The sequence below is a fragment of the Physeter macrocephalus genome, chromosome 21, assembly GCF_002837175.3.
Source record: "Physeter macrocephalus isolate SW-GA chromosome 21, ASM283717v5, whole genome shotgun sequence".
In the NCBI taxonomy this organism is placed as follows: domain Eukaryota; kingdom Metazoa; phylum Chordata; class Mammalia; order Artiodactyla; family Physeteridae; genus Physeter; species Physeter macrocephalus.
This window is the reverse complement of record NC_041234.1, coordinates 34372670-34398049: the sequence shown is the minus strand read 5'-3', so window position 1 is coordinate 34398049 and position 25380 is coordinate 34372670. Positions and strand designations below refer to the sequence as shown.

Genomic DNA, 25380 nt, shown 5'->3' with positions numbered 1-25380 from the left:
TCTTAACCATTATAAATATACAGTTCAGTGGTATTAATTACGTTCATAATATTGTGCAACCATCACCATCATTCATCCCCATAACTCTTTTTATCTTGTAAAACTGAAACTCTGCACCCATTAAATGATAACTCCCCATCCTCTCCTCCCTCCCAGCCCCGGCAACCACCATTCTACTTTTGGCCTCTGATTTTGACTACTTTACATACTTCATATAAGTGGAATTATACAATATATATTTTTGCAACAGGCTTATTTCACTTAGCATAATGTCCTCAAGGTTCTTCCATGTTGTAGCATGTATAAGCATTTCCTTCTTTTTTAAGACTGAATAATATTCCATTGTATATAAATGGAGGAAAAGTTTTGTAAGTGCTCAATTGAGTGGTGAATATTTTTAATGTTATAGCTTTTGCTTCCCTTTGTAGCTTCATGAGTTTTGGAACTTGGATAATGACTATTCTTAATAACATGAATCCACTTTTCACAAAACAAAACAAAACAAAATTTTTTAATAGAGACTTTGCTTCTAATTCCACCCTAAATGTTTGACAGTATTTCCTAGTCCTCTTTATATGTATGTTTTGATGTGGTAGTCATCTCAGTGTACTCATTTTTAGCCTGCTTTTTTCACTTAACATTATGTTTTAAACCATTTTTCATTGTTGTATAATTTTCACAAACATTTTTAACAGTTATAGAATTATGAGAGCTCTTTTAACAAACATACAAAAACTGCTAGGTAATAGTGTCAAAGTATGGGGTTCTACTCTGCTACTTCTTGCCTCTGTGGATCTTTAAAAGAAAAGGGCAGGACTTAATTAAATATGATCATATATAAAATACTGAGTGAACTTCTATAGATAAGGTCCCATGTTAGACAGTAGGATATAAATGTGAATAAAACATTCTTTGTCCTCACAGAACTTGAGGTTAAATGGGGAGGTAGAAGCAAATATATAAGTACAACAAAGAAAAAAACCACAATAAAGTTTTCACAGAAGGAAAGATTTCATAGAATTGGTGCCTCTTTAAGGAAGAGTAAATGTTTGCCTTTCAGGGCACAGAACAGAGTGGTACACTGAGGGAAGTACACATAATTCAGTATTTCAGGGTATTGGGCCATAGATCTATACTCACTGACATATAATAGTTTATAAGACATACTGTTAAGTGCAAAAGCAATTTGAAAAACAATATAAGATTCCACTTATGTGAAAAAAGCAAAACCATACTGGTGTACATATATGTGTGTGTGTATAAACACAGCAAAAGTTATGACAGGACATATACCAAACTGGTAACAGTGGTCACTTTTGGGAAGGGGAGTGGGTACAGAGGTAGAGATATTAAGCAAGATTCTGTGTATGGCTGGTATGTCTTAGGAGATTGTTTTTAGTTATTATTATATATTATTAAATATAATAGGGAAATAATAATGAATATATAAATAATGGAACCTTGATGCAATGGAATGTTATTCACATGTCATTCTGTAAGTCAGTAATTTGCAAACATTCTTTAGATTTGAAACCCTTTTTCAAACAATTATGTCCAATTTTTGAAAAAGGAGAGTGATATTTTGTTTCTAAGTGAGGCTAGAGGACCTGGAGATCTTGATATCTGTATTTGTGTGCCTGCATGCATGCAAGTAAAGAGATCTGGAATGCTGTGTAGATCTTAGAGTGTTAACAATTACAAACTCTGAGAGATAAGATTATAACTGTTTAAATTTTTTCTTTTTTATTATATCTTTTAATTTTCCTATAAAAAATGTATCATAGTTAGGAGATGATTTTTTGTAGAAAATATTCAACACTGGGGCTATAGGGTGAATTGGGCACTCTCATGCACTGATGATGAGAGTATAACTTGAGACATCTGCTTTGGAAAGAGATTTAGTATCATATGTCAAGAGTCTATGAAAATGACCATATCCTTTGACCTAGTAATTCCACTTCTAAGAGTATGCCCTATGAAATAACCCAAGAAACTTATATAAAAATATGCTAATCAGAGCATTATTTATAATGAGAAATTAGAAATGACTTTAATATCTTATATTCTATTTGATGAAATATTATGAAGGTCATAAATTATATTCAAGAGGACTTAAAAATTACATTGGAAAAAGCTTGATAAGGAAAAGCCCCTTCTCAGTCAGCCCCAACCCCGCAGAGGTAAACAGTATTTTCTATCACCGTAGATAAGTTTCTCTTCTACTTGAACTTTATTATGTACTCTTTTGTGTATCTCTTCTTTCATTCATTATTATGTCTGAGATTAGTCCATGTTGTTGCATATATCAGTCCTTTGTTCTTTATTACTGCACAGTTTTTTATCATATGAATATACCATAATTTATCCATTCTTCTGTTGATATACATTTGAGTTATTTCCAGTTTGGAGCTATTAAATAAAGCTGTTGTTATATTCTTGTTCATATTTTTTGGTGGACATATGTACTCATTTCTCCTGGATAAATACTTAGGAGTAGGATTGCTGTGCCATATGGCAAATATATGTTTAACATTATAAGAAACTGCCAAACTGTTTTCTCAACTCTACCAATATACATTCTTACAAGCAGTGTATTGGGATTCCAGTCACTCCATATCCTTGCCAGTGCTAGATATTTATAGTCTTTAATTTTAGCCATTCTGGTGGATATATAGTGATTTCACATTGTGGATTTTGTATATGTTTAAGTGGTTCTGGTTGTAATATTCCTACCTTTTGAACCAATAATTCCACTTTGGGGACATTTTCATATGGACATAATCTGAAATCCAGAAAAACTTATACGTACATATATGTTCTTTTCTGTGTAAGTTATAATAGCCAAATGTGAGAAATAACCTAAACGTCAGGTATTAGAGAAGTAGTTAAATAATTTATGATATATGATGATACCCTGTTCAGCCATTCAAAATTATCTTGTATTGTAATAAAAGCAAGATATGAAATTGTACACAGAGTACGGTATCAACTATAGAAAAAATATGTGTATTAAAATAGATTAGCTATACTTCAACAAAAAAATGTAGTTTAAAAATTAGTGGAGGGCTTCCCTGGTGGTGCAGTGGTTAAGCATCCACCTGCCAATGCAGGGGACACGGGTTCGAGCCCTGGTCCGGGAAGATCCCACATGTTGTGGAGCAAGTAAGCCCACGCGCCACAACTACTGAGCCTGCACTCTAGAGCCAGAGAGCCACAACTACTGAGCCCGCGTGCCACAACTACTGAAGCCCGCGCTCCTACAGCCTGTGCTCCGCACAAGAGAAGCCACCGCAATGAGAAGCCCGCACACCGCAACAAAGAGTAGCCCCTGCTCGCCGCAACTAGAGAAAGCCTGCACGCAGCAATGAAGACCCAACACAGCCAAAAAAAAAAAAAAAAATTAGTGGAAGGAAGCACACCAAAATATCTTTGGGTGATGGTACTGTGTAGTTTTTTTCTCCTATCTTTATGTATTTTTTCTAATGATCATGTGACCATTTTAGAATAGCACAAAATGTAAGTAAACTTTATTTATTTATTTTTAAACTTAATTTTTTTAAGTATTCCAGCTTTTATGTTCTATAATGCTCTCTCCCTACCTAATCTTTTCTGCAGCATGAAAAATTGCTCCCTTGGGTTTCTTTAAACATTTGATTTCTGCTACTGTTTTGACTCTCAAATTATAAATTGCATGACAAAGACACTCTCATGTTATTTCTTCTTCTGAACATTTGATGTTCCAACATCCAGTCCAGGACAGAAGATAAAATAGAACGATTCAAGAAAGCAGTTGAGTACTATTCAGTCACAACCAAACTCTCTTCGCTGCCAGTGGGTCCCTCCTCCTTTCTAGGTAAGGCTTCCATTTGACCCCGAGCTTCTCTGTCTATAGAGGAAACTGAGTTAGTCCCTCAGGAACTCCTGGGACAGAGTGGAATCACTTATTTGTATTGCACCCTCCTAGAAGTCATTCCTATTTGATAGACATCCTTTTGATTTCCATGTAATAAGAGAGGTGACATGAAACAGGGCCCTCATTTCTTGAATTTATAGATGGGATCCAACGCTGTTTCCTTAGCTTGGGCTTCTTCTGGTGCTAATCTCCGTTGTGGCCTGGTATATGTAAAATTGCCCTGTCTGTGGGGTCAGGCCTGAGTTTGAATTCTACCTCTGCTATGTACTAGCTGTGTGATCTTTGCAAGTCACATCTGTATGAAATGTGGCTCAGGATACCTCCTTAATAGGGTTGTTATCAGAAGAAATAATTTATGTAAGGTTCTTGGCATGGCGCATAGTAGCTGTTCAATAAATTGTTAACTCATTTATTAATAATAATTTCTCATGTGATTTGAGGTTAGCAGAATATAACAGGATACAGTTATTAGGATTGACTAAAGGATAGCCCTTTCTCTTTGCTCCAGGTTTTCGGAATAATCGACTTGGAAATCCTCCCATTCCACGAAATCAAATGGGCACTATCTCTGCTGGAAAGCCAATGGTAAATATCTTTTAAGAAGCTTGACACCATTAGATAGCATTAGACTTGGGTTGCTTCCCGATTTTTATAATCTGAGTTAAGGAGTTAGGGTGATTCAGTATTATCAGAATGTCAGTATTATCAGAATGTCATGTTCTCAACTTGAGGCTGGCAGACTCTGTAAAGAAAACATCCAAATCAGTAACCACTAGGGCATTGTGAAGGTAAATTAGATAATGTTGGAAGAATGGTTCTAGGAGACATAGATTGGTCCACTGTCCTGCCTTTGGAGGATTCTGTCCATACATCACTGTTAGAATTATTTCTTGTTATTCTCAGTAGGTTCTTTGTATCCAAACAATTCCAGCTACTGGCATCATCTACTATGTCACAACTTCTGGGGAAACCATCTTGGAGCCTGGTAAAATGTTAAATAAAGAGCTTTTCTGTCTGTTTTGTCCTTTAGTTTTCTCACCACGTGCCCCAGAAAATGAAATATCCACCACCATTCCCAGTGGGACCCAACTCCTCTCTTCTCTTCTCCCCCCATGCTTTGGGGGAATCCCATGCTTTTTCTGAGGATCCCATGCTGCAGGACAGCCCCTTTGCCAGTTGGGCTGTCTCTTATGATTCCTCTGCATCCCAGTTTCCCAATTACCTGACTTCCAAAGCCTCACCTCCTTTGGGACCAGACTCCTCCCACTCCTCTTCCTCTGATGCTGATGAGCCAAATGGAGCCAGCTCTGAGTAAGTATCTGTACAGGCACCCCAGGGAACAGAATTCTGAAGCATCTGTATTCTTTTGCAGTAACCTAGGTAGGGAATGTGGGAAAGTATATGTTCCTGGCTTTTCTCTGTGACTCTTTGCTCTTAAGTGAAGTAGGAAAATTCTCTCTATGCTTGGCTACTTCATGCTCATCTGGACCCTGTACAGGTGGTAATTTTCAGATACCCAGGCCACTGAGGTAGAAGGCAGCATAGCAGCTGGTTAGGGAAGCCCTGGTAGGGATGTGCTATGTATCATGTCTGTCATCTCTCAATTTGTGAAGGGGAGTAGTTTGAATGGAAAAAAAAATTCAAAGACTTTATAGAGTTGAGGTATTGGAACAGTTGAGTATGCAGTTATATTGCTTGGTAACTAAGGGTTCTGAGGATTAAAACAGTGAGATTTTATATAAGCTCATTTGTTCTTAGATTATTCCTCCAAGCAGATTATTCCTGGGAGACAGAGCTGCTTTGAGGGTTTTTTGGGTTTTTGTTTGTTTGTTTGTTTTTATATTTATGTATTCATTTATTTTGGCTGCACTGCGTCTTAGTTGCGGCATGCGAGCTTTAGTTGCGGCATGCGGGCTCTTAGTTGCAGCATGCAAACCCTTAGTTGCAGCATGCATGTGGGATCTAGTTCCCCAACCAGGGACTGAACCTGGGCCCCCGGTATTGGGAGCATGAAATCTTACTCACTGGACAACCAGGGAAGTTCCTGAGGTTTTAAATTGTAGTTATTTCCTTAGAACATGAGTGGACTCTAAACAAGGCCTCTTATAAGGTATAAAGGATTCAGAATGGTTCCCATGACTTTTTTTAAAATTTTTGGCTCTATTGGGTCTTTGTTGCTGTGCGTGGGCTTTCTCTAGTTATGGCGAGTGGGGGCTACTCTTTATTGTGGTGAGTGGGCTTCTCATTGCGGTGGCTTCTCTTGTTGCAGAGCACAGGTTCTAGGCACGCGGGCTTCAGTAGCTGTGGTGTGTGGGCTCAGTAGTTGTGGCACACGGGCTTAGTTGCTCTGCAGCATGTGGGATCTTCCCGGACCAGGGCTTGAACCCGCGTCCCCTGCATTGGCCAGTGGATTCTTAACCACTGTGCCACCAGGGAAGCCCGGTTCCCATGGCTTTTCATTGCTTTGGTTTATATCACATGAAAGAAGCCAGGAGGATAGTGGTGGCCACTGAGAGGAAAGGTATCAGGTCCAGTGCTAACCCAGTATCCTGGCTTCCAGAGGGTTTGTTAAGATTCCTTAGAATCAGAACAGACATCTTGAGTTGGAATGTCTTTATCAACCCCCCTTCTCTCTTCTACACTATCTTTTAAAACCTTTTAGTCACATCACAGAAACACTTCAGCAGCAGCCTGGATGGGAGGATCCAAATGGTGACAGAGGGTCTTGGGTACAGCCCATCGATGCTGGAGTTTCAGATGCCAGCCTGGGTGATGGTGAGCCCCACATCCCATCTCTGCTGTCTATGCCTACGAGGAACCATATGGACATCACCATTCCGCCCTTACCTCCAGTAGCTCCAGAAGTCTTGCGGGTTGCTGAACACAGACATCGAAGGGGTCTTATGTACCCATATATCTACCATGTCCTCACTAAGGTGAGAGAACACATCAACACCTACCTCCCTGCTCTTAACACTGTACTTCACACTTCCTGGGACTGTAAGTTACCAGAGAAAATTCTGATGATTGTATCTGAAAGGAGATCAAGTGTGCTGGGGCCCCTCATTGTATCAAGGGTCTCTAGTGAGGTGAGACCAGCGAAAGATGGGACTGTGCAGTAAATGAGGCCTAGAAGAGAAGTATAATTGTGAGATTTTGAAGAAGATAATGCACCATGTTTGTGGGCTCTGGTCTAGGGATGGACACACTCTAAGAAGAGGCATTATGCCCTTGTTCTTTACCTCTCCGTCTACTTCTCCAGAGCTATTCCCTTCCTCCAGTCTTACCATACAAATCTATCCCTCAGCAAAATGTCTAAGATGAATTTTCTCCATTTAGTCAGCTGTAGTTAGTCATAGCAGAGACTTTAAAAATGGAATTTAGCTTTTAAGCTGCCTATGGTCAGCTCGGCTTGTTACAACTTCTTTTTAGTCTGAAATTCTGTCTAAATACAAGTAGAAAATTTAATAGCGAGGCTACAGTTCATTACTGGTTCTTAGCTCAATTCCAAACCTTGAGGTAAGTCATTTTCTCCTTTCTCCTGTACCATTTTCTCATTAGGGTGAGATTAAGATCCCTGTATGTATTGAGGATGAGTGTAACATGGAGCTGCCTCCAGCTGCTCTCCTGTTCCGGTCAGCTCGTCAATATGTATATGGGGTCCTTTTCAGTCTGGCAGAGACACAGAGGAAAATGGAACGCCTGGCCATACGGCGGCGGTTGCCTGTAGAAGGTATGTGTGGTTCTAGCTTTGACAGTTCTCTCAATGCTTTGACTCAGGGCAAAAATGTCTATGCAAGTATATCATACTTTTGGCTATGGAATAGTCTTTAAGAAAGTGCATAATTCACCAGAACATATACTGGTATGGGAAATGCATTAACTTAAGCCCAAATTCTTTAATCTTTAGGCATTCAGAGTGACTATTACTTACAAGAGCCATGCTGGACTTTGGGAATGTATAAGTGTATCTGACACAGTCTCTCCTCCTCAGTGAGGTTTTTGTTTTGGGATTTGATCCTGTAGGTAATAGGAGCCATTGAGATGTTTTAAGCTGCAGAGTGATGTGGTCACATTAGCATGTTCAAAAGAAACAACTAGATTTCTGCTTCTGGGAAGATGGAATAGATATACTTTTCCCTAGTCCTCCTGCTAAATAAAACTAAAAGCTCAGGATATTATATATAAAACAAGCAGAAGATAATCTAGAAGGTGAACAGAAGGTGACAGATTGGCTAAGGGCCTTGGGATCCCAGGAATGCTGCAGTAGTGAGTTCCCTGGGTTTTCTTTGTGCCTTATATATCCCAGACTGTGTGCAGGACAAGCTGGCAGCCCAGAAACACCAACAGGTGCAGACCAAGAAAAGCCTGCTCTCTCTAGCCAAAGTACACAGAAGGAACAACCTAGTAATACAGAAATCTTTTAGATAATAACTACTCTATTCCAGCCAAACACTAGAGAAAAACTGTAGCCCACTCTTACCCCTACTAGCAAAGGCCAAATGAAGAACCTAGACTTCTACCATTGCCAGACTGTAAGAAGGTATGCCACCTGCTCCTGCTGTGGAAGTGTCAGACAAGGGCACATGGGGAGTTAGGACCTCTACTCCCACTTGGCAATAACAAGACGCATCCTCCTTCACCCACCAGAGTGGTGTCAGAAAAGACCTGCTAAAACACAAAATTTAAATGAGATCCAGAGTCTCATAAAATAATACCCGAAATATTAAGGTTTGAATTGAAAATCCCTCATCATACCAAGAACCAGAAAGATATCAAACTGAGATCTCAAACTGACTGAAGAAAGACAATCAATAGATTTGTGTTATCCATAGAAAATCAAATCACTGTAACACAAATGACTGAATTACCTGAAAAGGATTTCAAAGCAGCCATGAGAGAGAAATGCTTTGACAAACAATTCTGAACATTCTTTTTTTGAGCCGTGCTGTGTGGCTTGTGCAGTAAAAGTGCCAAGTCCTAACCACTGGACAGCCAGGGAATTCGCTGAACATTCTTTTTTTTTAACATCTTTATTGGAGTATAACTGTTTTACAATGGTGTGTTAGTTTCTGCTTTACAACAAAGTGAATCAGTTATACATATACATATGTTTCCATATCTCTTCCCTCTTGCGTCTCCCTCCCTCCCACCCTCCCTGTCCCACCCCTCTAGGTGGTCACAAAGCACTGAGCTGATCTCCCTGTGCTATGCGGCTGCTTCCCACTAGCTATCTATTTTACATTTGGTAGTGTACAAATTAAAAATAGAAAGTCTTAGCAAAGAGATATAATATACAAAAGAACAAATGGAAATTAAGAACTAAAAGATACAATAACTGAAATAAAATACAGAAAAGATGGATTAAACTGCAGATTGGAGACAACAGAGAAAATAATCAGTGAACTTGGAGAAAGAACAATAGAAATTATCTAATCTGAATACAGAGAAAATAGACTGAAAAATGAACAGAGATCAGTGGAACTATAACAAAAGATCTAATATTTGTGCGAATCAGAGTCTCAGAAGGAGAGGCAAAAGAGGGTAAGGCTGCAAAAGTACTCAAAGAAATGATATATAATATTTATATTTAATAACTTAAATAAATATTCCCAAATTTGGCAGAAACATATGCCCACACATTCAAAAAGCTGAGTGAATTGTAAACAGTATAAAATCGTGCCAAGATACATTACAGTCAAACCTTTGAAATCTAAAGACAGAAAAAATTTTTTTTTATTGAAGTATACTTGATTTATAATGTATGTTAGTTTCAGGTGTACAGCAATATGGTTCAGTTATACAAATACATATATATATTCTTTTCCATTATAGGTTATTACAAGATATTGAATGTAGTTCCCTGTGCTGTACAGTAGGTCCTTGTTGGTTATCTATTTTATATATAGTACTGTGTATCTGTTAATCCCAAACTCCTAGTTTATCCCCCCACCCTTTCCCCTTTGGTAACCATAAACTTGTTTTCTATGTCTGTGAGTCTGTTTCTGTTTTTTAAATAAGTTCATTTGCATCATTTTTTAGATTCCACATATAAGTGATATCATATGATATTTGTCTTTCTCTATCTGACTTATTTCACTAAGCATAATATTCTCTAGGTCCATCCATGTTGCTGCAAATTTCATTCTTTTTTATGGCTGAGTAATAGTCCTCTGTGTGTGTGTGTGTGTGTGTTTGTGTGTGTGTGTGTGTGTGTGTGTGTGTATCTCACATCTACTTTATCCATTCATCTGTCAGTAGATACTTAGGTTGCTTCCGTGTCTTGGCTATTGTAAATAGTGCTGCTATGACCACTGGGGTGCATGTATCTTTTTAAATTAGAGTTTTCATCTTTTCCGGATATATGCTGAGGAGTGGAATTGCTGGATCATATGGCAACTCTATTTTTAGTTTTTTAAGGAACCTCAATACTGTTCTCCATGGTGGCTGCACCAATTTACATTCCCATCAACAGTGTAAGAGGGTTCTCTTTTCTCCACACCCTCTCCAGCATTTATTATTTGTAGACTTTTTGATGATGGCCCTTCCGACTGATGTGAGGTGATACCTCATTGCAGTTTTGACTTGCATTTCTCTAATAATTAGGGATGCTGAGCATGTTTTCATGTGCCTTTTGGCCATCTGTATGTCTTCCTGGAGAAATGTATATTTAGATCTTCTGCCCACTTTATGATTGGGTTGTTTGTTTTTTCTATATTGAGTTGTATGACCTGTTTGTATATTTTGGAAATTAAGCCCTTGTCAGTCTAAAGACAGAAAAATTATTGAAAGCAGCCAGAGAGAAATGATGCTTTACATATAGGGGAAAATAATACATATAAAGGCTGATCTTTCATCACTAGCCATGGAGTCCCTTCTGCCACATTTTCAAGGGCCAAAAAAAAAATTGTCAAGGACCAAGATGGTGGAGTAGGAAGACCCTGAGCTCACCTCCTCCCATGGGAACAACAAAATTGAAACTATTATGGAGGAACTATCCATGATAATGACCTGAAGACTAGCAGAAAGGATATTCTACAGCTGATGGTATAAATAGGGAACCACAATGAGACAGGTAGGAGGGGTGGAGTTGCAGTATATTCAAGACCCAGCCCCTCTGTGGGTGAGCAACAAATGGAAGGATAATTACAATTGTAGAGGTTCTCCCCAAAGAGCAACAGGTCTGAGCCCCACATTGGGCTCCCCAACCTTGGGTACTGACCAGAAAGATAAGACTCCAGAACATTTGGCTTTGAAGGCCGGTGGAACTTACTTTTGGGAGAGCCAGAGGGCTGTGAAGAATGGAGGCTCCACTTTTAAAGGGTATGCACAAAATCTCACACACTCCAAGACCCAGGACAGAAGCAGTAATTTAAAAGGAGCCTGGGTCAAACCAAGAGCTGATTTGCAGAGCCTCTCAGAGAGGCAGGGGGCAATTGAAACTCATCATGGGGACATCAAGCTGGCAGCAGCCATTTCTTGGAGCTCATCCTATCACGGGTATATTGGTGCTGGTAAGTGCCATGTTGGAACCTTCCTTTTAGTTTATTACTGCCAGGAACTGGCCCCACCCACCAGCCAATCAGCACCAGTCCTGGGACATTCAGGCCAGACAGCTAGCTGGGCAGGTACATGGACCCATCCACCAGTAGGCTGGCTGCTGTACTGAGCTCCCAGCCACACCAGGACCCAGCCCCGTCCACCTGCAGGCCAACATCAACTCCAACACACTGGGACCTGGCTCCACCCCACAGGTGGGCCGGCACTAGCCCCAGGACCTGGCCTCATCCTCTAGTGGGTAAACACCAGGCCCTGGACCCTCTGGGTCCCAGCCCCACCCATTAGCCTTCCAACACTAGCTCCAGGACTAGAGACAAAGAAGGACATTACATCATGATCAAAGGGTCAATCTGAGAAGATATAAAAATTATAAATATGTATGCAGCCAACATAGGAACAACTAAATACATAAGGCAAATGCTGACAGCCATAAAGGGAGAAATTGACAGTAACACAGTATTATTAGGGGACTTTAATACCCCACTTACATCAATGGACAGATCATCCAGACAGAATATCAATGAAACACTGGCCTTAAATGATACATTAGTCCAAATGGACTTAGTAGATATATAGAAGTTCCATCCAAAAGTAGCAGAATACACATTCTTTTCAAGTGCACATGGAAAATTCTCCAGGATAGATCACAAACTGGGCCACAAAACAAGTCATAGTAAATTTAAGAAGATTGAAGTCATATCAAGCATCGTTTCCAACCACAACAATATGAAACTAGAAATCAACTACAAGGGAAAAAAACCTGCAAAAAAACCCAAACACATGGAGGCTAAACAATATGCTCCTAAACAACCAATGAGTCACTGAAGAATTCAAGAGGAAATCAAATAAAACTAGGAGAAAAATGCAAATAGAAACACAATGATCCAGAATCTATGGTGGGATGCAGCAAAAGCAGTTCTAAGAGGGAAATTTATAGTGATGCAAGCTAACCTCAAGAAACAAGAAAAATCTCAATCAACATAACCTTATGCCTAAAGAAAGTAGAAAAAGAAGAGAAAAAATCCCAAAGGTAATAGAAGGAAAGAAATAATATAGATCAGAACAGAAATAAATGCCATGGAGACTAAAAAAAAAAACATAGAAAAGATCAATGAACTTACGACCTTATTCTTTGAAATGATAAAATTGGTAAATCTTTAGCCAGACTCATCAAGAAAAAAAGAGAGAGGGCCCAAATCAATAAAATCAGAAATGAAAAAGGAGAGATTACAACCAACACCACAGAAGTGCAAAAGATCATAAGAGATTCCTGTGGAAAATTATGCACCAATAAAATGGACAGCCTATACCAGGGGGGAAGGCTGGCGGGGGAGGGTTAGATTGGGAATTTGGGATTGACATGTACACACTGCTATATTAAAAATGGATAACCAACAAGGACCTACTGTATAGCACAGGGAACTCTGTTCAATACTCTGTAATAAACTAAATGGGAAAAGAATTTGAAAAAGAATAGATACATGTATATGTATAACTGAATCACTTTGCTGTACACCGGAAACTAACACAACATTGTTAATCAACTATACTCCAATATACAATAAAATTTTTTTAAATAAATAAAATGGACAACCTAGAAGAAGTGTATAAATTCCTAGACATGTACAATCTCTCAAGACTGAATCAGGAAGAAATAGAAGATATGAACAGGCCAATTACCAGTAATAAAATTGAATCTAATCAAAAACTCCCAATAAACAATCACATCAAAAAGATTAAAATACCCGGGAATAAATCTAATCAAGGTGGTAAAAGACCTGTATTCAGAAAATTATAAGACTTTGATGAAAGAGATTGAAGATGACAGAAACAGATAGAAAGATATATAGTGCTCATGGAATGGAAGAATTAATAGAATTAATATTGTCAAAAAGACCATACTACCCGAGGTAATCTACAGGTTCAATGCAATCGCTATCAAAATACCAACAACATTTTCCACAGAATTAGAACAAACAATTCTAAAATTTATATGGAAACACAGAAGACCCCAAATAGCCAAAACAATCTTAAAAAATAACATGGAGAACAGTATGGAGATTTTTCCTTAAAAAACTAAAAACAGAACTACCATATGATCCAGCAATCCCACTCCTGGGCATATACCTGGAAAAGATGAAAACTCTAATTCAAAAAGATACATGCATCCCAATGGTTATAGCAACACTATTTACAATAGCCAAGACATGGAAGCAACCTAAACGTCCATCAACAGAGGAATGTATAAAGAAGATATGGTATATATATACATATATATGTATATACACACACAGTATGGAATATTACTCAGCCATAAAAAAGAATGAAATAATGCCATTTGCAGCAATATAGATGGACCTAGAGATAAGTGAAGTAAGTCAGACAGAGAAAGACAAATACTGCTTATACGTGGAATCTAAAAAAATGGTACAAATGAACTTATTTACAAAACAGAAACAAACTCACAGACTTTGAAAACAAACTTATGGTTACCAAAGGGGAAATGTTGGGGGGGAGGGATAAATTAGGTTGTTGGCATTAACATATACACAGTACTGTATATAAAACAGATAATCAACAAGGATCTACTGTGTAGCACAGGGAACTCTACTCATTACTCTGTAATAACCTATATGGGAAAAGAATCTGAAAAAGAACATATTTTTACATATATTATGTATGTTACATATAGTTATATATTATACATTATATATAGTATATTATAATAGTTATATATATAATGTATATATGTATAAAAATGAATCACTTTGCTGTACATCTGAAACTAACACAACATTGTAAATTTTTAAAAAAAGAACAAAACAGGAGGCATCACAGTCCCTAATTTCAAACTATACTATAAAGTTTCAATAATCAAAATAGTATGATACTGGCACAAAAAACAGATATGTGGATTAATGGAACCAAATGGAAAGCCCATAAATGAGCCCATAGTTATATCAGCAATTTATCTATGAGAAAGGAGGCAAGAATATTCAATGAGGAAGAAGACAGCCTCTTCAATAAATGGTGTTGGGAAAACTAGATAACTACATGGCAGTGGATTAAAGAGTTAAATGTAATACCTGAAACCATAAAACTCCTAGAAGAAAACCTAGGCCCTACGCTCTTTGACATCAGTCTTAGCAATATTTTTTTGGATATGTCTCCTCATGCAAGGAAAGCTAAAGCAAAAATAAACAAATGGGACTACATCAAACTAAAAACTCTGTGCACAGCATATAAAACTATCAACAAAACAAAAAGGCTGTCTACTGAATTGGGAAATATATTTGCAAATGATATATCCAACAATGGGTTAATATCCAAAATATACAAAGAATACATACAACTCCACATCAAGAAAACAAACAACCCAATTAAATAATGGGCATAGGCTCTGAATAGACATTTTTCTAAAGAAGACATACAGATGCCATTTTTTCACAGGCATGTGAAAAAATGCTCAACTTCTCTAACCATCAGGGAAATACAAATCAAAACCACAATGAGATATCACCTCACACCTTTCAGAATGGCTGTTATCAAAAAGACAACAAATAACAAATACTGGCAAGAATGTGGAGGAAAAGGAACCCTTTCTAAAAGTGTAATTTAATTTTTATTTTATATTGGGGTATAGTTGATTTACAGTGTTGTGTTAGTTTCTGGTGTACGGCAAAGTGGTTCAGTTATACATTATACTTATCTCCATTCTTTTTCAGATTCTTTTCCCATATAGGTTATTACAGAATATTGAGTAGAGTTCCCTGTGCTATTCAATAGGTCCCTGTTGATTGTCAATTTTATATATAGTAGTGTGTATATTTTAATCCCAACCTCCTAGTTTATTCCTCCCCCACAACCCTTCCCTTTCCGCTTTGGTAACCATAAGTTTGTTTTCAAAGTCTGTGAGTCTGTTTGTCTGTTTCTGTTTTGTAAATCAGTTCATTTGTGTCATCCTTTTTTTTTTTTTTGGCCACACTGCACGGCTTGTGGGATCTTAGTTTCCTGACCAGGGATTGAACCTGGGCCCCAGCAGTGAAAGCACTGAGTCCTAACCACTGGACCACCAGGGAATTCCCTTGTGTCATCTTTTTAAATTCCACATATAAGTGATATATGATATTTGTCTTTCTCTGACTCACTTCACTTACTATGATAATCTGTAGGTCCATCCTTGTTGCTGCAAATGGCATTATTTCATTCTTCTTTATGGCTGAGTAATATTTTGTTGCATATATGTACCATATCTTTATACATTCCTCTGATGATGGACACTTAGGTTGCTTCCATGTCTTGGCTATTGTAAATAATGCTGCAGTGAACATTGGGTTGCCTGTATCTTTTTAATTATGGTTTTCTCCAGATATATGCCCAGGAGTGAGGTTGCTGGATCATATGGTAGTTCTATTTTTAGTTTTTAAAGGAACCTCCATACTGTTCTCCATAATGGTTGTACCAATTTACATTCCAACCAATAGTGTAGGAAGATTGGAGGAAAGGGAACCCTTGTTGGTGAGAATGTAAATTGGTACAGCCACTATGGAAAACAGTGTGGAGAGTCCTCAAAAAAATAAAAATAGAACCACCATATGATCCAGCAATTCCATATCTGAGTATTTATCAGAAGAAAACAAAAACATTAATTTGAAAAGATATATGCACCCCTATGTTCATTGCAGTATTTTTTACAATAGCGAAGATGTGGAAGCAACCTAAGCTTTCATCAACAGATGAGTGGATAAAGAAGAAATGATATATATATGCAGTGGAATATTATTTGACCATAAAATAGGAATTAAATCTTGCCACTTGCGACAACATGGGTGAACCTAGAAGGTATTATGCTAAGTGAAATAAGTCAGGCAGAGAAAGACAAATACTGTATGATTTCAGTTATACGTGGAATCTAAAAAATAAGTGATTGAATATAACAAACCAGAAACAGACTCACAGATATAGAGAACAAGCAGGTGGTTGCCAGAGGGAGGGGTACGGGGAGATGAGTGAAATAGGTGAGGGAAATTAAGAGGTACAGACTTCCAGTTATAAAATAAATAAGTCATGGGAACATAGTATATAGCATATGGAATATAGTCAATAATATTGGAATAACTTTGTATTGTGATAGATGGTAACTAGACTTATTGGAGTGATCATTTTGTAATATATAAAAATATCAACACTATGTTGTACAACTGAAACTAATATAATATTTTAAGTCAAATTTTACTTCAATAAAAAATGAAATACAATTAATTTCTGTATGTTTATTTTGTATCCTGTAGTCTTCAGCTCACTTATTATTTCTAGGAGTTTTGCTGTAGATTTCTTGTGATTTTCTACATGGACTATATGTCATCTGCAGTTAGGGTCACTTTTATATCTTCCTTTCTGATCTGTATGCCTTCTATTTCATTTTCTTGCCTTCCTACACTGGCTAGAACTTCCAGTAATATGTTGAAGAGCAGTGGTAAGGGCAGACATCCTAGCCCTGTTTCTGATTTTAAGAGAAAAACATACAGTCTTAAACCATTAAGTACAATGTTAGTAGGAGGTTTTTTGTAGATGTTCTTTATCAAGTTGAAGAAATTCCCTTCTATTCCTAGTTTCCAGAGAGTTTTTTTTAATATTTATTTATTTACTTATTTGGCTGCGCTGGGTCTTAGTTGCAGCACGTGGGATCTTCATTGTGGTATGCAGGGTCTTTAGTTGAGATAAGGGATCTTTTAGTTGCAGCATGTGAACTTTTAGTTGCAGCATGTGAGATCTAGTTCCCTGACCAGGGATTGAATCCAGGCCCCCTGCATTGGGAGCATGGAGCCTTAGCCACTGGACCACCAGGGAAGTTCCCAGAGAGTTTTTTTTTAATCATGAGCGATTGTCAAATTTTGTCAAATGTTTTTCTGCATCCACTGAGATGATTATATTATTTTTCTTCTTTAGCCTGTTTGTATGGTGGATTACACTGATTTTTCAAGTATTGAACCAGCCTTGCAACCGTGGAATAAACCCTACTTGGACACAGTGTATAATTCATTTTATATATTGCTGAATTCTATTGACTAATATTTTGTTAAGAATTTGTACTTGGATATTGATGAGGAATATCAGTCTGAGGTATTTTTATGTACTGTCTTTATCTGGCTTTTGCATCAGCATAATACTGGCTTTATAAAAATAGTTCAGAAGGGTTCACTCCTATTTTCTAAAAGGATTGTCTACACAATCCTTGATTGTGACAGTTGTGACAATTGATGTTAATTTTTTGTCAAACATTTAGTAGAATTCTCCAGTGAAACCAGTTGAGCCAGGTTTGTGTGTGTGTGTGTGTGAAGTTTTAAATTAAATTTCATTAAAATTTATAGGACTAATCAAATTATCTACATGATATTAGGTGTGTTCTGTAGCTTGCATATTTTGAGAAATTGGTCTATTTTGCATAAGTTGTCAAATTTATGTGTGCAGAGTTGTTTACAGTATTCCCATACAATTCTTTTGATATCTGCAGGTTTTGTGGTGATATCCTGTCTCATTCTTGATATTAGCAATTTGTGTCTTCTGTCTCTTTTTCTTTGCAGTCTTGCTATAATATTGTCAATTTTATTGTTCTTTTCAAAGAACTGGGGTTTTGTTTCATTGATATTTTTTCTCTATTTTCCTGTTTTCAATTTCATTGATTTCTGATTTTATCCTTATTATTTCTTTCCTTGGTTTGCTGAAGGTTTGGCTTTCTGCTCCTCTTCTTGTTAGATGATCAATTAAAGACTTTTCCTCTTTTCTAAATGTGAGCATTTAATGCTATAAATTTCCCTCTTGGCAGTTATTTAGTTCCATCTCACAAATTTTAATATTCTGTATTTTTATTTTCATTTAGTTCCATTATTTCTTTCTTTTCCTTGAGATTTCCTCTTTGACCCATTAATTATATACAAGTGTTTTGTTATTTTCCAAGTATTTATAGATTTTCCTGCTATCTTTCTGTTAATTTCTTGTTTGATTCCATAGTGGCCTGAGAATATACTCTGTATGATTTCAATTCTTTTAAATTTATTGAAGTTTGTTTTATGGCCCAGGATATGATCTATCATGGCATATGTTCTATGGGCATGTGAAAAGAACATGTATTGTACTCTTGTTGTATGTTCTGTAAGAGTCAATTAGATTCTGTTCATTGATGGTGTTGTTGAGTTCTGTATTCTTGCTGATTTTCTGTATAGTTGATCTACCCATTATTGAGAGGTAGGTTGAAGTCTCTAATTATAATTGTGGATTTGTCTATTTCTCATTTCATTTCTGTCAGTTGCATCCTGTATTTTGTGGCTCTGTTATTTGGTGACACACATTTAGGATTGCTATATCTTCTTGGTGGATTGACCCATTTAGCATTTTGTAATGTCCCTCTCTGTCCCTGGCAGTTTTTTTGCTCTGAAGTGTACTTAATGTGGTATTAATATAGCCTTTCCTTCTGTCTTTTGATTAATGTTCTCATGGTATATTATTTTCCATTCTTTTCCTTTCAACCTACCAATATCATTTATATTTGAAGTGAATGTTTTGTAGACAGCATATACTTGGGTCATTTTTTTAAATTATTTATTTATTTATTTTTGGCTGTTTTGGGTCTTCATTTCTGTGCGAGGGCTTTCTCTAGTTGCAGCAAGCGGGGGCCACTCTTCATCGCGGTGCGCGGGCCTCTCACTATCACGGCCTCTCTTGTTGCGGAGCACAGGCTCCAGACGCTCAGGCTCAGTAGTTGTGGCTCACGGGCCTAGTTGCTCCGCGGCATGTGGGATCTTCCCAGACCAGGGCTCAAACCCGTGTCCCCTTCATTGGCAGGCAGATTCTCAACCACTGTGCCACCAGGGAAGCCCTGGGTCATGTTTTTTTATCCAGTCTGTCAATCTCTATATTTAATTGGTGTTGTTAGACCACTTACATTTAATGTAATTATTGACATGTTAGGACTTAAGTCTGTCATTTTATTTTTGCTTCTGTTTGTTTTCTCTGGTTTTCATATCTCTGTTTTCTTATTCTTCCCTTCTATGGACTACATGAACTTATTTTAGAATTCCATTTTTATTTATATATATGTTTTTGGTATATCTCTTTGTATAGCTATTTCAGTATATTTACTAGGTATTACATTGTATATACATAACTTATTGCAGTCTACTGGTGTTGACATTTTACCAGTTCAAGTGAAGTGAACCTGACCTCTGTTGCATCTCTTTACCTTCCTCCATTAATAATTGTCTTAAATATTTTCTCTACAGACATTCAGAGCCACATTAAACAGTATTATAGTTTTTGCTTAACGTGAAGCGTAATTTAGAAAACTCAAGAGAAGGAAAATCTATTGTATTTATCCATATTTTTGTTCTTTCCATTGTTTTTTTCTTCCTTTCTGATATTCCAATATTCCTTCTCTTATCATTTCTATGTAGAGAAGTACCTTTAGTCAGTTTTTAGGGTAGGTCTGCTTTTAAAAAACTATCCTAGTTTTTCTTCATCTGGAATGTCTTTATTTCCCCTTTATTCCTGGAGGATATTTTTGTTTTATATAGAATGAGTTTGGAGGCATTCCTTGCTCTTCAGTTTTTTGGAATCATTTGAGAAGGATAGGTGTTAGCTCTCCTTTAAATTTTTGGTGCAATTCACTGTCAAGTTGTCTTGACAGTTTGTTGGGAATTTTTTTTACTACTGATTCAACAGAAATTAATTGTATACAGGTTTGACACAATTTCTACATAATGCCAGCAGGATTCTGTGTGTATGTAGACAAGATTATTCTAATATTTATATGGAAAAACAAAGGAACTAGAATAGTTAAAACATTTTTAAGAAGGAATAATAATTTGGAAGCAATCACTCTACCTGATTACAAGACTTATTATGTCACTACAGTAATTAAGAATGTGTGGTACTGGCAGTGATATATAGACATACAGACGAATGGAGCAGAATAGGGAACCCAGAAATAGCCTCACACAAGTACAGCCAACTGATTTTTGACAAAGCCGCAGAAGCACTTTGGTGGAAGAGAGGTTGTCTTTTTAACAAGTGGTACTGGATCAATTGGAAATCCATAGGTGAACGAATACCACATATCTAGACTAGTATCTGAAACACTCTGAAACCAAGTATCTGAAAGAACTCAAAACTGAACAATATGTATACCTATAGCTGATTCACTTTGCTATACAGCAGAAACTAAGACAACATTGTAAAGCAATTATACTCCAATAAAGATGTTTAAAAAAAAACCCACTATTTAACTCGTCTTATGACACTTATTTCTACAAAATAATTATGGACTTTTACTTAATCCTCATTTTAAAATAATAAAGTCTTAGGAGCCTTAGATTATCTATATATGTATCTATATCTGTATTTATCTATTCTCCTTAATGTCATTTCAGATATCATATAAGCTTCTACTCAAGAATAATAAAGAGGAAATTCACTTAAAAAAAACTGAACAATATAAAAATAATCCAATTAGAAAATCAGCAAAAGACATGCACAAACATTTCACTGAAGAAGATATACATATGGAATATAAAGACATGAAAAGATGTTCAACATCATTAGCCATTAGAAAAATGCAAATTAAAACCACAATGAAGTGTCACGACATACCTATCAGAATGGCTAAAATGAATAATGGTGATAATACAGCATGCTGGATTGGATGTGGAAAAACTGGATCACTCATAATTTGCTGGTGGGAATGTAACATGGTACCACCACTCTGGAAAATAATTTGGCAGTTACTTAAAACTAAAAGTAGACTGAAAATAAGTGTGTAGCACTCACACTTTTGGGCATTTATCCCAGAGAATGAAGACTTATTTTCATGCAGGAACTTACACACAAATATTCATACCACCTTTATTCATAATGGCCCCATACTGGACACAACCTAGATGTCCTTGTACATCTATACCATGGAATATTACTCAGCAAAAAAGGAACGAGCTATTGATATATGCATCAACATGGATAGCTCTCATGGGCATTATGCTGAGTGAAAATGCCAATCTCAAAAGGTTGAATACTGATTCAATTTATGTAACATTCTCAAATTGACAAAACTGTACAGATAGAGAACAGATTGGTAGTTGCCAGGGATTAAGGATGGTGCTGGAGGGCATTGGGTGTGACCATAAAAGTGGTAGCACAGGGGAGAACTTTGTGGTGATGGAATAGTTCTGTATCTTGTTTGTGGTGGTAGTTATATGAATCTACACATGACACAGAACTATACACATAGTTGTGCCAATGTCAGTTTCCTAGCTTTAATATTGTATTATAATCATTTTATTTTATTTTACTTTATTTTATTTGTTTTTTGGCCACACTGCATGGCGGAATATTAATTCCCTGATCAGGGATCAAACCTCTGCCACCTGCAGTGGAAGTGTGGAGTCTCAACCACTGTACTGCCAGGGAAGTCCTTATAATCATTTTAGATATAACCATTGTGGGAAACTAGATAAAAGGTACACAGGACTTCTGTCTACTATCTTCACAACTCCCTGTGAATCTATAATTATTTGAAACTAAAAGGTTTTTTTAAAAGATCATTCTAGTGGTTGTAGAATATGGGTGTGAGGGGGACTGGACAGGATGAAAGCAGGGACAACAGTCTGGAGACTCTTGCAAGGTGAAAGATGATGAGATCTGAACCTCAACAATATTTCTTGTGATGAAGAAAAGGGACAGATATAAGGGATGATAAGACAGTAGAATCAGCAGGACCTTTGAAATAACCAGCTGTAGGAAGTGAAGGACAGCAAGGAGTCTGGGATGACTTCCAGGTTTCTATCATTGGTAACTGAGTAGATACTAGAAGACTTAAGTAAAAGAAGACATAGCTTAGGAGCCTGACGTACACTAGAAATAGACAGAAGCCATGTTGTCCTTGTCTGTTACACCTTCATAAATCTAAAAGATGTTGTTTTCTTGAGAATTTTGTAGTATTCTTTTAAGTCTTTTGGGGTGTCCTATAGTCTGTTATGAAGCCAGGTATTCATGTGATTCTACCTTGGACTTCTTTCCTTGCCTAGCCTGGTACATCTACTTAAGAAATGAGTTTCAAAATACAGTACAAAGTCCCTTATCCTTGGTTTCTCTTTCACGGTTTCAATTACCCAAGGTCAACCATGATTCAAAAATATTAAATGAAAAATTCCAGAAGTAAACAATTCATGAGTTTTCTGGTTTTTTTAACATCTTTATTGGAGTATAATTGCTTTACAATGGTGTGTTAGTTTCTGCTGTATAACAATGTGAATCAGCTATACATATACATACATCCCCATATATCTTCCCTCTTGTGTCTCTCACACCCACCCTCCCTATACCACCCCTCTAGGTGGACACAAAGCACCAAGCTGATCTCCCTGTGCTATGTGGCTGCTTCCCACTAGTTATCTGTTTTACACTTTGTAGTGTATATATGTTCATACCACTTTCTCACTTAATCCCAGCTTACCCTTCCCCCTCCCCATATCCTCAACTCCATTCTCTATGTCTGTGTCTTTATTCCTTTCCTGCCCCTAGGTTCATCAGAACCTTTTAATTTTTTTTTAGATTCCATACATATGTGTTAGCATATGGCATTTGTTTTTCTCTTTCTGACATACTTCACTCTGTATGACACTCTCTAGGTCCATCCACCTCACTACAAATAACTCAGTTTCGTTCCTTTTTATGGCTGAGTAATATTCCATTGTATATATGTGCCACATCTTCTTTATCCATTCATCTGTTGATGGACACTTAGGTTGCTTCCATGTCCTGGCTATCGTAAATAGAGCTGCAATGAACATTTTGGTACATGACTCTTTTTGAATTATGGTTTTCTCAGGGTATATGCCCAGTAGTGGGATTGCTGGGTCATATGGTAGTTCTATTTTTAGTTTTTAAAGGGACTGCCATAATGTTCTCCATAGTGGTTGTATCAATTTACATTCTCCCCAACAGTACAAGAGGGTTCCCTTTTCTCCACACCCTCTCCAGCATTTATTGTTTGTAGATATTTTCATGATGCCCATTCTGACCATTGTGAGGTGATACCTCATTGTAGTTTTGATTTGCATTTCTCTAATGATTAGTCATGTCGAGCATCCTTTCATGTGTTTGTTGGCAATCTGTATCTCTTCTTTGGAGAAATGTCTATTTAGGTCTTCTGCCCATTTTTGAATTGGGTGTTTTTTTTTGGATATTGAGCTGCATGAGTTGCTTGTATATTTTGGAGATTAATCCTTTGTCAGTTGCTTAGTATGCAAATATTCTCTCCCATTCTGAGGGTTATCTTTCATCTTGTTTATGTTTTCCTTTGTTGTGCAAAAGCTTTTAAGTTTCATTAGGTCCCATTTGTTTTTTTGTTATTATTTCCATTTCGCTAGGAGGTGGATCAAAAAGGATCTTGCTGTGATTTATGCAATAGAGTGTTCTGCCTATGTTTTCCTCAAAGAGTTTTATAGTGCCTGGTCTTACATTTAGGTCTCTAATCCATTTTCAGTTTATTTTTGTGTATGGTGTTAGGGAGTATTCTAATTTCGTTCTTTTCTGTATAGCTGTCCAGTTTTCCGAGCACCACTTATTGAAGAGGCTGTCTTTTCTCCATTGTATATTCTTGCCTCCTTTATCAAAGATAAGGTTACCATATGTGCATGGGTTTATGTCTGGGCTTTCTATCCTGTTCCATTCATCTATATTTCAGTTTTTGTGCTAGTACCATACTGTCTTGATTATTGTAGCTTTGTAATATACTCTGAAGTCTGGGAGCTTGATTCCTCCAGCTCTGTTTTTCTTTCTCAAGATTGCTTTGGCTATTCAGCGTCTTTTGTGTTTCCATACAAATTGTGAAATTTTTTGTTCTAGTTCTGTGAAAAATGCCAGTGGTAGTTTGATAGGGATTGCATTGAATCTGTAGATTGCTTTGGATAGTAGAGTCATTTTCACAATGTTGATTCTTCCAATCCAAGAACATGGTATATTTCTCCACCTATTTGTATCATCTTTAATTTCTTTCATCAGTGTCTTATAGTTTTCTGCATACAAGTCTTTTGTCTCCTTAGGTAGGTTTATTCCTAGATATTTTATTCTTTTTGTTGCAATGGTAAATGGGAGTGTTTTCTTAATTTCACTCTCAGATTTTTCATCATTAGTGTATAAGAATGCCAGAGATTTCTGTGCATTAATTTTGTATCCTGCTACTTTACCAAATTCATTGATTAGCTCTAGTAGTTTTCTGGTAGCATCTTTAGGATTCTCTATGTATAGAATCATGTCATCTGCAAACAGTGGCAGTATTACTTCTTCCTTTCTGATTTGGATTCGTTTTGTTTCTTTTTCTTCTCTGATGTCTGTGGCTAGAACTTCCAAAACTATGTTGAATAAGAGTGGTGAGAGTGGGAAACCTTGTATTGTTCCTGATCTTTTAGGAAATGATTTCATTTTTTTGCCATTGAGAATGATGTTAGCTGTTGGTTTGTCATATATGGCCTTTATTATGTTGAGGTAAGTTCCCTCTATGCCTACTTTCTGGAGGGTTTTTATCATAAATAGGTGTTGAATTCTGTCAAAATCTTTTTCTGGATCTACTGAGATCATCATATGGTTTTTCTCCCTCGGTTTGTTAATATGGTATATCAAATTGATTCATTTGCGTATATTGATGAATCCTTGCATTCCTGGGGTAAACCCCACTTGATCATGGTGTATGATCCTTTTAATGTGCTGTTGGATTCTGTTTGCTAATATTTTGTTGAGGATTTTTGCATCTATGTTCGTCAGTGATATTGGCCTGTCGTTTTCTTTCTTTGTGGCATCTTTGTCTGGTTTTGGTATCATGTTGATGGTGGCCTCGTAGAATGAGTTTGGGAATGTTT

At 36.9% G+C, this 25380-nt stretch overlaps 1 protein-coding gene across 5 annotated transcripts in view; it reads left to right on the top strand.

The window, feature by feature from the left end:
• The window catches only part of FAM120C (family with sequence similarity 120 member C), a 151847-nt gene that overhangs the window by 46609 nt on the left and 79858 nt on the right, over positions 1–25380 (top strand). For all 5 annotated transcript variants that reach the window (XM_024126904.3, XM_028482304.2, XM_024126903.3 and 2 more), the window contains exons 5-9: positions 3751–3853; positions 4422–4498; positions 4944–5224; positions 6576–6849; positions 7475–7646. In XM_024126904.3, the coding sequence (XP_023982672.1) occupies positions 3751–3853; positions 4422–4498; positions 4944–5224; positions 6576–6849; positions 7475–7646 (907 nt within the window). The remainder of the gene's footprint in view (positions 1–3750; positions 3854–4421; positions 4499–4943; positions 5225–6575; positions 6850–7474; positions 7647–25380) is intronic.